Source organism: Stegostoma tigrinum, chromosome 3 (genome assembly GCF_030684315.1).
Source record: "Stegostoma tigrinum isolate sSteTig4 chromosome 3, sSteTig4.hap1, whole genome shotgun sequence".
NCBI lineage: Eukaryota > Metazoa > Chordata > Chondrichthyes > Orectolobiformes > Stegostomatidae > Stegostoma > Stegostoma tigrinum.
Genome location: NC_081356.1, coordinates 138,776,743 through 138,790,519, shown reverse-complemented (window position 1 = coordinate 138,790,519; position 13,777 = coordinate 138,776,743). Strand labels below are relative to the sequence as shown.

The following is a 13,777-nucleotide window of genomic DNA, read 5'->3' as shown; positions in this document are numbered from 1 at the left end:
CTGGAGAGAGGCAAATGTAATTCCTCTCTTCAAGAAAGGAAATAGGGAAATCCCCGGCAATTATAGACCGGTAAGTCTCACGTCTGTCGTCTGCAAGGTGTTAGAAAGGATTCTGAGGGATAAGATTTATGACCATCTGGAAGAGCATGGCTTGATCAAATACAGTCAACACGGCTTTGTGAGGGGTAGGTCATGCCTTACAAACCTTATCGAGTTTTTTGAGGATGTGACTAGTAAGGTTGATGAGGGTCAAGCTGTGGATGTGGTGTATATGGACTTCAGTAAGGCATTTGATAAGGTTCCCCATGGAAGGCTCATTCAGAAGGTCAGGAGGAATGGGATACAGGGGAACTTAGCTGCTTGGATACAGAATTGGCTGGCCAACAGAAGACAGCGAGTGGTAGTAGAAGGAAAATATTCTGCCTGGAAGTCAGTGGTGAGTGGGGTTCCACAGGGCTCTGTCCTTGGGCCTCTACTGTTTGTAATTTTTATTAATGACTTGGACGAGGGAATTGAAGGATGGGTCAGCAAGTTTGCAGACGACACAAAGGTCGGAGGTGTCGTTGACAGTGTAGAGGGCTGTTGTAGGCTGCAGCGGGACATTGACAGGATGCAGAGATGGGCTGAGAGGTGGCAGATGGACTTCAACCTGGATAAATGCGAGGTGATGCATTTTGGAAGGTCGAATTTGAAAACTGAGTACAGGATTAAGGATAGGATTCTTGGCAGCGTGGAGGAACAGAGGGATCTTGGTGTGCAGATACATAGATCCCTTAAAATGGCCACCCAAGTGGACAGGGTTGTTAAGAAAGCATATGGTGTTTTGGCTTTCATTAACAGCGGGATTGAGTTTAAGAGTCGTGAGATCTTGTTGCAGCTCTATAAAACTTTGGTTAGACCGCACTTGGAATACTGCGTCCAGTTCTGGGCGCCCTATTATAGGAAAGATGTGGATGCTTTGGAGAGGGTTCAGAGGAGGTTTACCAGGATGCTGCCTGGACTGGAGGGCTTATCTTATGAAGAGAGGTTGACTGAGCTCGGTCTCTTTTCATTGGAGAAAAGGAGGAGGAGAGGGGACCTAATTGAGGTATACAAGATAATGAGAGGCATAGATAGAGTCGATAGCCAGAGACTATTTCCCAGGGCAGAAATGGCTAGCACGAGGGGTCATAGTTTTAAGCTGGTTGGTGGAAAGTATAGAGGGGATGTCAGAGGCAGGTTCTTTACGCAGAGAGTTGTGAGAGCATGGAATGCGTTGCCAGCAGCAGTTGTGGAAGCAAGGTCATTGGGGTCATTTAAGAGACTGCTGGACATGCATATGGTCACAGAAATTTGAGGGTGCATCCATGAGGATCAATGGTCGGCACAACATTGTGGGCTGAAGGGCCTGTTCTGTGCTGTACTGTTCTATGTTCTATGTTCTATGTTCTATAACCTTTTCAGCATGTTATGTTTCTTCCACAGTGAAGACTGAGACAAAATAACTGTTTAATGCCTCAGCTATTTCCTCATCCCCAGTTATTAAATTGCCCATCTCATCCTCTAAAGGACCAATGTTTACCTTCGCCACTCTTTTACGATTTACATATTTGTAGAAACTTTTGCTGCTTGTTTTTATATTCTGAGCTTGTTTACTCTCATTATCTATCTTGCTTTTCTTGATAATATGTTTTGTGGCTTTCTGTGGGCCTTTAAAGATTTCCCAGTCTGCGAGTTTCCCACCAGTCTTTGCTTTCTGGTATGGGTTTTATTTTCAACCTGATACTATATTTCCTTAGACAGCCATGACTGATTATCTCTTTGCCTACAGATCTTCCTTACCCTTGGAATATATTTCTGCTGAGGGCTATGAAAAGTCGTTTTGAAAGTCCTCCACTCTTCCTCAATTGACCTACTATTAAGTTTTTGCTCCCATTCTACCTGAGCTAACTCCTCCCTCACCCCATCATTGTCCTGTGCTTAAACAAAGGACACTGAGGTCCTGGATTTAACCATCTCGCACTCCATCTGTATTTTAAATTTGACCCTACTGTGATCACTTCTTCCGAGAGGATCCCTAACTGTGAGATCATTAATTGTTCCTGTCTCATTACACAGGACCACATCTAGGATAGCTGGCTCCCTTGTAGGTTCCATTATATATTGTTCAAGGCTGCCATGACCTACCTGGTTTGACCAATCAATATGTAGATTAAAATCCCACATGATAATTGCTGTACCAGTTTTACATGCATTAGCTATTTCTGTGTTTATTGCTCGCCCCACCATGATGTCATTATTTGGTAGCCTATAGACCACACCTATCAGTGACTTCTCTCTGCTATTCCTAATTTCCACCCAAATGGATTCAGTGTTTTGTTCAGTAGAACCTGTATCATCTCTCACTACTGCCCTGATATCATCCTTAAAAAGCAGAGCAACACCACCTCCCTTACCTTCCTGTCTGTTCTTCCGAACAGTTTGTTACGCCTGGATATTTAACTCCCGGTCATGTTCGCTCTGCAACCGTGTCTCTGTAATGACCACAAAATCATACTCATTTGTCACGACTTGTGTCATCAAATGAGCATTCAGATAGTGCCCTTATACCAGTTTTTGCACCTTCTTTTTGAGTAATATCACTTCCATTACTAACAGCTCTCGAGTTCTCCTTCCCTCTAACTTTTTTCCTAATTTTCAATGGAGTTGAAGCTTCCTTGTCACCTGCTAACCTGCTGATTTGCCTTCCATTAATTGTGATACTCCCTGTATGCTCACTCCTCCCTTCTCTCTCTCTTCTCCCCCCAACCCAACTACTTACTAGTTTAAAGTCCTATTAACCACCCTATTTACACTTCACACCAGAAGACCGGACCTGGCCCTGTTCAGGTGGAGTCTTAGGCTTGACCTGATTGAGTCAGAAATCGCAAGACACTGGGTTATAGCTGAACAAATTTATTTGAAATCACAAGATTTCAGAGTGCAGCACCTTTTGTTAGGTGCAGTGAGAAGCACAGAATGCAGAATTTATTGGCAGAGAGATCAAAAGATCATATAACTGGTGTGAGTAGGGTGTCAAATAATAAGCCTCTGCGGGCGATCAAGTGTTAGACAGTGAGTAGAGTGTAAACAACTGAATAACCAGTGAAGGAATGACCTATGATAACGAAGTGTAGAGCTGGATGAAGACAGCAGGATCAGAGGAGTAAGAAGGCTGACCTTTCGGGCCGAGACCCTACTTCAGAAATAGGGGAGAGGAACGCGATTCTGAAATAGATAGGGAGACGGGGGAAGGTGGATAGAAGACGGATAGAGGAGCAGATAGGTGGAGAGGAGACAGACAGGTCAAAGAAGCGGTTATGGAGCCAGTAGAGTTGAGTGTAGGTTGGGAGGGTAGGGAGGTGATAGGTCAGGTCAAGGGGGTGAGATGAGGTCCATAGATAGGAGATGGGGGTGAGAGGAGGGGATAGATGGGATGAAGGACAGGCTAGGGAGGCGGGGATGAGCTGAGCTGGTTTTGGGATGCGGTAGGGGGAGGAGAGAATCGGAAGCTTGTGAAGCCCATGTTGATAGCAATGTGCTGCAGGGTTCCCAAACAATACGAGTTGCTGTTCCTGCAACCTTTGGGTGGCATCATTGTGACACTGCAGGAGCCCTAGGATGGACTTGCCATCTGAGGAATGGGAGGGAGAATCGAAATGGTGACTGGAAGGTGCAGTTGTTTAGTGCGAACCAAGTGACCTCCGGTGCAAAAACTGGATGTAGAGGAGGCCACAGCAGACGCAGTATACCACTTTAGCAGATGTGCAGGTGAATATCTACTTGATGTGGAAAGTCTTCTTGGGTCACGTTTGGACGTTGAGCAATTTTTCCGCCACCACCTTACTTCAACTGTGAGCCTAACCCTCCCTCTACTGACTCCTGCCTCCAACACATCCCCCCCTCCTGGAGACCACCCTAAGGCCACCTCCCGCCCCTCGACCTCTTCAGCTCCAACTGCCGTCAAGACATCAATTGCCTCAACCTCTCCACCCCTCTCTCCCTCTCTAACCTCTTTCCCGCAGAACGTGCAGCCCTTTGCTCCTTCCACTCCATCCGCTCCAATCCCAACCTCACAGTAAAACCCTTGGACAAGAGAGGTTCAGTTGCAGAATATAGAACATTACTGTACAGTACAGGCCCTTCGGCCCTTGATGTTGTACTGACCTGTGAAAGCAATCTGAAGTCCATTGAACCTACGCTATTCCGTTATCATCCATATGTTTATCCAATGACCATTTAAATACCCCTAAAGTTGGTGAGTCTACTACTGTTGCAGGCAGGACATTCCACGCCCTTACCAGTTAATCCCCCTCTGATAGTGGAACAGACTTCCCGGTTTGTGTAAATGAGGAAGGGGGTGGGTGAGAGGGTTGATCCCCCTCCGATACAGGAACAGACTGCCCGGTTTGTGTAAATGGGGGGAAAGATGGGGTCTTGGACACCTGATGTGCCTGTGTTTCCTCCAGGTGTGGGCTTGGCTGGAGACCGTTCTGGAATCAGGGATGTTCACTGACCTCTACATTGCTGAGACCAGGCGCCAACTCTCTGACACCACCACCGACCACCCCCTTGATCATGACCCCAGTGCCAAACACCAAACCATCTCCCAAATCATCCACAACCTCATCACCTCAGGTGACCTTCCAACCTCATCGTTCCCTAAACCTGCAACACCTGTTTCTATCTCCTTCCCAAAATCCACAAACCTGACGACCCTGGTCGACCCATTGTCTCAGCCTGCTGCTGCCGCCCCACCAAACTTATCTTCACCTATCTCGACTGCATTTTCTCCCCCTTGGCCCAGGAACTCGCTACCTACGTCCGTGACACCACCCACGTCCTCCACCACCTCCACAACTTCCAATTCCCCTGTCCCCCAACGCCTCATCGTTATCATGAACGTCCAGTTGCTCTACACCTGCATTCCCCATACAGATGGCTTAAAGGCCCTCCGCATCTTCCTGTCCCGCAGGCCCGACCAGATCCCCCCACCGACACCCTCATCCATGTGGCTGAACTCGTCCTTACCCCCAACAAATTCTCTTTCAATTCATCTCACTTCCTACAGACAAAGAGGGTGGCCATCAGTACCTGCATGGGCCCAAGCTATGCCTGCCTCTTTATAGGTTATGCAGAACAATCCCTCTTCCCTAGCTACATTGGCCCTAAACTCCACCTTTTCCTCTGTTACATTGATTGTGTTGGCGCCGCCTCGTGCTCCCATGAGGAGCTTGAACAGTTCATCCACTTGACCAACACCTTCCACCCCAACCTTGAATTTGCTCCACCCATCTCCAGTACCTTTTTTCTCCTTCCTGGATCATGCTGTCTCCATCTCTGACGACCACCTCGAAACCGATATCCATTTCAAGGCCACCGACTCCCACGCACCTTGCTGCAAAAAATGCCATCCCCCTATTCCCAGTTCCTTCGCCTCTGCTGCATCTGCTCCCAGGATGAGGTTTTGCACTCCCGCACATCTCAGATGTCCTCATTTCTCAACTGTGTCTCCCGCGTTTCCCGCAATTCATCCTTCACACCCCCTCCCCACAATAACAACCAAAACAGAATCCCCCTCGTCCTAACGTACCACCCCACCAACCTCCAGATCCAACGCATCATCTTCCGACACTTCCGCCATCTGCAGTCAACCTCAACACCAAAGACATTTTTCCCATACCGCCCTTGTGTGCTTTCCGGAGGGACCACTCTCTCTGGGACTCCCTTGTCCGCACCATAGTCTCCTGTAGCCCCACCACACCCAGCACTTTTCCCTGCAACCGCAGTAAGTGCTACACCTCCCTTACCCCCATCCCTGGCCCCAAGATGACTTAACCCATTAAGCACATGTTCACCTGCACGTCTGCTAATGTGGTATACTGCATCCGCTGTTCCCGTTGTGGCCTCCTCTACAACTGGGGAAACCAAGTGGAGGCTTGGGGACTGCTTTGCTGAACACCTGCACTGGGTTCACACTAAACAACTGCACCTCCAGTCGTGAACCGTTTCAACTCCCCCTCCCATTCCTCAGATGACATGTCCATCCTGGGCCTCCTGCAGTGTCACAGCGATGCTACCCGAAGGTTGCAGGAACAGCAACTCATATTCTGCTTGGGAACCCTGCAGCCCAATGGTGTCAATGTGGACTTCACAAGCTTCAAAATCTCCCCTCCCACTACCACATCCCAAAACCAGCCCAGCTTGACCCTGCCTCCCTAACCTGTCCTTTGTTCCACCTAACGCCCCTCCCACCCCAATCCCCACCCCTATCTCCTACTTACTGACCTCATTCCGCCTCCTTGACCTGTCCGTCCTCTCTGGACTGACCTATGTCGTCCCTACCTCCTCACCTACGCTGACCTCTGCTGGCTCCAACCCCGCCTCTGTGACCTGCCTGTCTCCTCTCCACCTGTCTTCTCCTCTATCCATCTTCTATCTGCCTCCCTATGTATTTCAGAATCCCCTTCCCCTCCTTCATTTCTGAAGAAGGGTCTAGGTCCGAAACGTCAGCTTTCCTGCTCCTCTGCTGCTTGACCTGCTGTGTTCATCCAGCTCTACACCTTGTTACCTCAGATTCCTCAGCATCTGCAGTTCCTGCTATCTCTAAAGGAATGACCGATAATCTGATTAAGTGAGGCAGAGAGATAATTACAGAATTAAAAATAGGTATGTTGGAGACAGACTAAATGAATGGACTAACATGATAGGTGTAAGAGTTGCATGCTGAATGTCTAACCAAAATAATTCATTCAAAACTATACAAACTAATTAAGGTAGAGAGACCATAACAATTTATCCAGGTGATGGTGTCAAAGCAGGATAGTAAGGAAGATTTTACAGATACAGAACAGTATGGTGGGATCACATGTGACTCGATGTGAACTCACGATCGTGGTTGAGGCCATCTTCATGGATACGGTACTTGGATGTCAGTCTCTGCTCAGTGATTCTGTGTTGCTGTCTACCTCAATCTGCCTTGGGGGATGCTTACCCAAAGATCGGAGGCTGATTGCCATTGACTGCTGAAGTATTCACTGACTAGGAGGGAACAGTCTGCCTTAATTACTTGGTACAGTTTTGAATTACTTACAACTTTGGTTAGACCCTCAGCATGTGACTTACATGTACCATGTTAGTCCAGTTATTTAGTCTGTCTGCAGCATTGCTTATTTTAATTTTTTGTAATTATCTCTTTGCCTCTCTTCATCTGATTATAGGTCAACTGTTAGGTTATTCAACTGTTTACACTTTACTCACCGTCTAACACTCTTGGTCACCTACAGAAATGTATTATTTGACACTCCACTCAACAGTTCTATGAACTCTGTTTTAGAACATAGAAAAGTACAGCACAGTACAGGCCCTTGATGAAATTTTTAATGAGTACTTCTCACCGGGTGTTCACTGAGAAGGATATGGATTTTCTGTGTGCTTTTCTCTCACTACACATGACGAAGGAGCTGCACATCAAAAGATTGTGATTTCAAATAAACTTGTTGGACTACAACCTAGTGGTGCGTGACTTCTGACTTTGTCCGCCCCAGTCCAACACCGGCACCTCCACATCTTGTCTGAATTAAACTCTGTCTGCCATTTCTCTGTCCAGTTTTCCAGTTGATCTATATTGCGCTGTATCCTTTGACAACCTTCCTATCCACAACTCTTCTCAATTTTTGTATTATCTGCAAACTTACTATTCAGACCACTATATCTCCAGCCAAATCATTTATATGCATATTACAAACAACAGAGGCCCCAGCACTGATCCTTGCACAATACCTTTGGTCACAGACCTCCAGTCAGAAAGACACTCTTCCAGAGGAACTACCCTCTGTCTTCTATGACCCAGCCAATTTTATATCTAACATAATGGAATAGTGTAGGTTAGATGGGCTTCAGATTGGTTTCACAGGTCAGCGCGACATCAAGGGCTGAAGGGCCTGTACTGCACTGTAATGTTCTATATCAATTCACCAGGGATCCCATGTGATTTAATCTTCTCGATGAGCCTGTAATAAGAGACAACCTGGTTCATTTAACCCATCTAGTTCACTCATGCCCTTTAGGGAAAGAAACTGCCATCCTTACTTGGCCTAGCATACATGTGACTCCAGACCCACAGCAATGTGGTTGATTCTGAACTGCCTTCTGGGCAGTTAAGGATGGGCAATAAATACTTCCCTCATCCTGTGAATGAATTGAGGAAAAAAAAAATTCAAATGCTTTCATAAAGTCTATGTCAGCAACATCCACTATCTACCCTCATCAATCATCATTTTCATTATCTCCAAAAAACCAAATCAAATTTGATGCAAGTCTTCCCCCTCTCAAAATCATGCTGACTTTCCCTAATAAGTCTATTCTTTTTAACAAATGAGTAAATTCTGTCCCTAAGAATTCTTCCCAGTAATATCCCAACCACTGATGTAAATCTCACCACATATAATTTCCTGGACTATCTCCGTTGCCTTTCTCAAACAAAATAACAAAATTGGCTATTTTCTATTTTTCTGAGACCTTGCCTGTGGCTAACAGCATACAAAGATCCCTATCAAGACCCTGGCAATCTCTTCTCTTGTACACCCCCCCCCCGCCTCCCCACTTAGTATCCTCGGATAGCTTGCATCAGACCTTGGAGATTTAACTACCTTAACGTTTTTCAAGATGCCCAACATCACTACCACCACTCTCTTTAATATTGACGTCCTAGACTATCAACGTGCCCCTGCCAACCTTGCCATTATCCACATCCTTCTCAGTGAACACCTTGAGAAGTACTGACCTATCCCCTCCCTACCTCCCCACCTATACTCTCCTCTCCACCTATCATCTTTTCTCTCCATCTTCGGTCCGCCTCCCCCCCCCCCCCCCCGCCATTTATTCCAGAACCCTCACCCCATCCCCCTCTCTGATGAAGGGTCTAGGCCTGAAACGTCAGCTTTTGTGCTCCTGAGATGCTGCTGGGCTTGCTGTGTTCATCCAGCCTCACATTTTATTATCTTGGATTGTCCAGCATCTGCAGTTCCCATTATCACCTTGTGAGAAGTACTCATTAAAAATTTCATCCACGTCCTCTGGCATAAATTCCCACCTTTGTCCTTGAGTAGACCTACCCTCCACTTGCTCCTAATAGACATATAAAATGTCTTGGGATTCTCCTTAACCTTAATGGTCAAGGACATTTCATGGCCCGATAGTTTCTTTTTTAAGTTCCTTCCTGCTTCCTTTATGTTCCTTGAGGGCCTTATTTTTCAGAGTCTAAGATCTGTCAAAATGGCAACTGCTGCTCACTATTGCAATATTTGCAGATTTTCCCACAAACTCATGAATCTCAATCATTGATAAATAACATGAAACAATCCCAATATCTTGACAGATGACTTGTTTTCAAGTTGAGTGGTGCTGCGGTTATGGCATTTAATTTTCTGGATAAGATGGTGCTAATTTCTTCAAGTACAAGAATGTTAAAGAATAACTTAAAATCATTCATGACTTTTGTGCAACAAGGCAGATGAGCTATTTCCAGTGGTAGCAGCATTTGCAATCTCCACAGACTCACGATTACTGGCAACAAATCAGATGTCACAATGAGAAGTATTTTTAATGGTGATTTCTGGTCTGGAACCTGCTGCCTGTAAGGACAATGCAAGCAGATTTGATAATAACTTAGTCATATAATTTAGTTCCCTGAAAACTATGGGGCAGGGCAGGGGAGTGGGACTTATTCAAAAAAATGACGCCACTATGATGGGTTGAATGGCTTTGTTCCTTGTTGAATTCTACGATGCTATTTTTTAAACTGATGGTACTTTTTGACTACTGAACAAAATGGAAGGTATTTTGAACCATTTAGAGTAGAAAACTTACATCACATTTCTCTTATTAACAGAAATGATGGATTCGTCAACATTCAAACGATTCACAGCTACAGTGGAAAACATTTTGGAAAACCTGGAGGATATGGATTTTACTACATTAGGTATATGTTTTACATTCCACCGTTCTATTTGTGATTGCTGAGCTGATCAGACTAAAGAGAGGTTGGATTGTATTTATATTGTCATGCCAAAATCTGATGTGTAAACTTTACACCTAAATGTTTTTATTTGTTTTTAAGATGACTGTCAATGGGGCAGGGGAGAGTGATATCAGACACGGGGTAAAGTTGATAGATTGAGGAAAGGGCAGCAGGTGGGATGAAAAGGAAGCAGTGTGCTATCCCATTTTGGTTCTGACCTTGTATCTTTTTGGATGTTGATAACTGTGTAATATTTTAGAGCTGCTGAAAAATCAAGTGACCTTTTACTAATAATAAAGAGAAACAAAGCAAAATATTACAGATTCTGTAAATCTGAAATCAAAACAGAATGCTGGTAATATTTAGCAAGTCTGGCGTTACATGGAAAGAAAAATAGAGTAAATGTTTGAAGTTTGAGACTTCTAATCAGATCTGTCATTTCCCAGTTACTGATATTAGGCTTCATTGACCTTTAGTTTCCTGTTTTTACTCTGTCATTTCTTGAATAGCATTGTTAGTTTAGCTGAATTCCGATCAGCTGACAATTCCACAATCTTGGATGTATTGAAAATAATAGCTGTAATTTCCAGAAATGGAGATTGTTAGCTAATCATTAGGTCCTGAGAATTTTAGTCCTGTTAAGTTTCTTCAATACCCTTTTTCTACTTTAACCTCTTTGTTACTCGACATGTGTATCCTCTGTCTTCTAGTGTGAAGGAAGATACCAAGCATTTGCTTAATGTGTGTCCTTGTTCCCCATAATGATTTTTCAGCTATAGAATCATACAGTACAAAAGGGGCTCTTTGGCCTGTACCAACAAAAAAACACACTAAATCTGCACTCCCACTTTCCAGCGATAGGCCTATAGCTTTGAGAGTAATGACACTTGAAATATTCATCCAAATATTTGTTTAAAGGTTGTGAGCTTACCTGCCTCCCAGTTTCCCACAACCTCTGTGGAAAAGCATTTTTCTCAAATTCCCTGTGAACATCCTGATTTTCATTTTAAAAGGTCTCTGCTTTTGAGAAATCCATGGTTATTACAATAGCTGTCCTTTCTGCAAGTTTACTTTTTCGTATGTTTTAAAAATTCTTGGTCAGTGTAGTAGTAATGTCAGTAGATTTATTGCCCAGAAATCCAGGTTAGTGTTCTGGTGCTCCTAAGATACTGCTTGGCCTGCTGTGTTCGTCCAGTTCCACACTTTGTTACCTTAATGGTCTCGTGAAATGCGTTTGAATCCCACCATGGCATTTGGGGAAATTTGAATACAATAAAAATCTGGAATTTAAAAAAAGTCTAAAAATGATCACGTGACTTTTAGATATTGCCCCTCTGGTTCACCAATGTCCTTTAGGAAAGTAAATTTGTTGTTAACACCTGATCTGACCTACATGTGACTCAAGACCCCATTATGATTGACTGGGGTAGCTACTCTTTGGACAATGGGTGATGACAAATGCTGGCCTAGACAGTGACACATGAATTTTCTCTTAATTTGTTTTATATTCCTAATGAGTTTATGTTCATTTTTTTTGTTTTTTTAATCCTCTTTTTGCTGGCCATTTGCTGGTAAAATGGCCCTGTTGTTAGACATATTACTATGCTTCGCAATATTTCAAGTTTTTTTTTTTCCTTTATTTGTTCATAGGCTTCGGGCTTTGCTGGTTAGATTTTACTGAATTGCTCCATAACAGTGGCTTCCTAGGCATTTTCAGGTGCCACTTGAGTCAGCTATGTTACTGTGAGCTAACTACGTTACTCTGTAGGTCAGACCAGATATGGGTGATAGATTTCCTTCCCTAAAGGGAAGCATAATGGAAAGGCATGTTGCAAGAGGGATACAAACTGTTTACAGAGAGATATTGATAGGTAAAGTGGCCAAAAGTTGGAAATGAGGGGGCCATAATTTGAAAAAAAAAACATGAAGTCCATTTTGGAAGGGAGCATCAAAGAATGCAGTATTATTTAATGGAGGGAAAACTGAAGAAAGCTGCAGCACAACAGGACTTGGGGATAAATTAGTATCAGAGATAATGGGAACTGTAGATGCTGGAGAATTCCAAGATAATAAAATGTGAGGCTGGATGAACACAGCAGGCCAAGCAGCATCTCAGGAGCACAAAGATGCTGCTTAGCCTGCTGTGTTCATCCAGCCTCACATTTTATTATCTAGGACTTGGGGATACTTGTGCATGAAACATAGAAAGCTAGCGCTCAGGTGCAACAGGTTATTGGGAAAGCTAATGGAATGTTGGCTTTTATGTCAAGGGGCTTGCAGTACAAGAGTAGAGAAGTCTTACTGTAACCGTAGAAGGTGCTGGCCAGACCATATCTAAAGTACTGTGTGCAGTTGTGGTCTCCTTTCTTTCGAAAAGATATTATTTCATTAGAGGCAGGTCAGGATAATAACAACTGAAGGAACTGCAGATGCTTTAAATGAGAAACAAAAACAAAAATTACTGGAAAAGCTTAGCAGGTCTGGCCGCATCTGTGGCGAGAAATCAGGGTTAGTTTTGGGTCCAGTGACCCTTCATTCACTTGGATAATCCTGGTATGGCGGAATTGTCATATAAGCAAAAGTTAAGCAGGTTGGGACTCATTGGAGTTTAGAAGAATGAGAGTAGAATTCTTAAGGGGCTTTTCACGTAAATACTGAGAAAATGTTGCCCCTCGTGGAAAAGCCTTGGACCAGAGTGTATTGTCTCTCAATAAAGTTGTACCAGTTTATGGCTGAGATGAGGAGGAAATTCTAACAGGGTTGAATGCCTTTGGAACACCCTGTCGCAGAGTCCTTGTGTGTATTTAAGGCTGAGATAGATAGAATTTTGATCAGTTTGGGAATCAAGGATATGGGAAAGGGGCAGAAAAGTGGATGTAAGGAATGTCAAATCAGCCATGATCCTATTGAATGGTGATGCAGGCTTGAGGGTCTGCACAGTCTATTTATGTTTCTACTTGAACCAGGTAGGTTTTATGGCATCAGAGATAATGGGAACTGCAGATGCTGGAGATTCCAAGATAATAAAATGTGAGGCTGGATGAACACAGCAGGCCAAGCAGCATCTCAGGAGCACAAAAGCTGACGTTTCGGGCCTAGACCCTTCATCAGAGAGGGGGATGGGGGGAGGGAACTGGAATAAATAGGGAGAGAGGGGGAGGCGGACCGAAGATGGAGAGTAAAGAAGATAGGTGGAGAGGGTGTAGGTGGGGAGGTAGGGAGGGGATAGGTCAGTCCAGGGAAGACGGACAGGTCAAGGAGGTGGGATGAGGTTAGTAGGTAGCTGGGGGTGCGGCTTGGGGTGGGAGGAAGGGATGGGTGAGAGGAAGAACCGGTTAGGGAGGCAGAGACAGGTTGGACTGGTTTTGGGATGCAGTGGGTGGGGGGGAAGAGCTGGGCTGGTTGTGTGGTGCAGTGGGGGGAGGGGATCAACTGGGCTGGTTTAGGGATGCAGTGGGGGAAGGGGAGATTTTGAAACTGGTGAAGTCCACATTGATACCATATGGCTGCAGGGTTCCCAGGCGGAATATGAGTTGCTGTTCCTGCAACCTTCGGGTGGCATCATTGTGGCAGTGCAGGAGGCCCATGATGGACATGTCATCAAGAGAATGGGAGGGGGAGTGGAAATGATTTGCGACTGGGAGGTGCAGTTGTTTGTTGCGAACTGAGCGGAGGTGTTCTGCAAAGCGGTCCCCAAGCCTCCGCTTGGTTTCCCCAATGTAGAGGAATTCAATAAAT

At 44.8% G+C, this 13,777-nt stretch overlaps 1 protein-coding gene across 4 annotated transcripts in view; it reads left to right on the top strand.

Moving 5' to 3' along the window:
* The window catches only part of LOC125450882 (nipped-B-like protein), a 510,140-nt gene that overhangs the window by 208,345 nt on the left and 288,018 nt on the right, over nt 1–13,777 (top strand). For all 4 annotated transcript variants that reach the window (XM_059644995.1, XM_059644996.1, XM_059644997.1 and 1 more), the window contains one exon: nt 9,911–10,000. In XM_059644995.1, the coding sequence (XP_059500978.1) occupies nt 9,911–10,000 (90 nt within the window). The remainder of the gene's footprint in view (nt 1–9,910; nt 10,001–13,777) is intronic.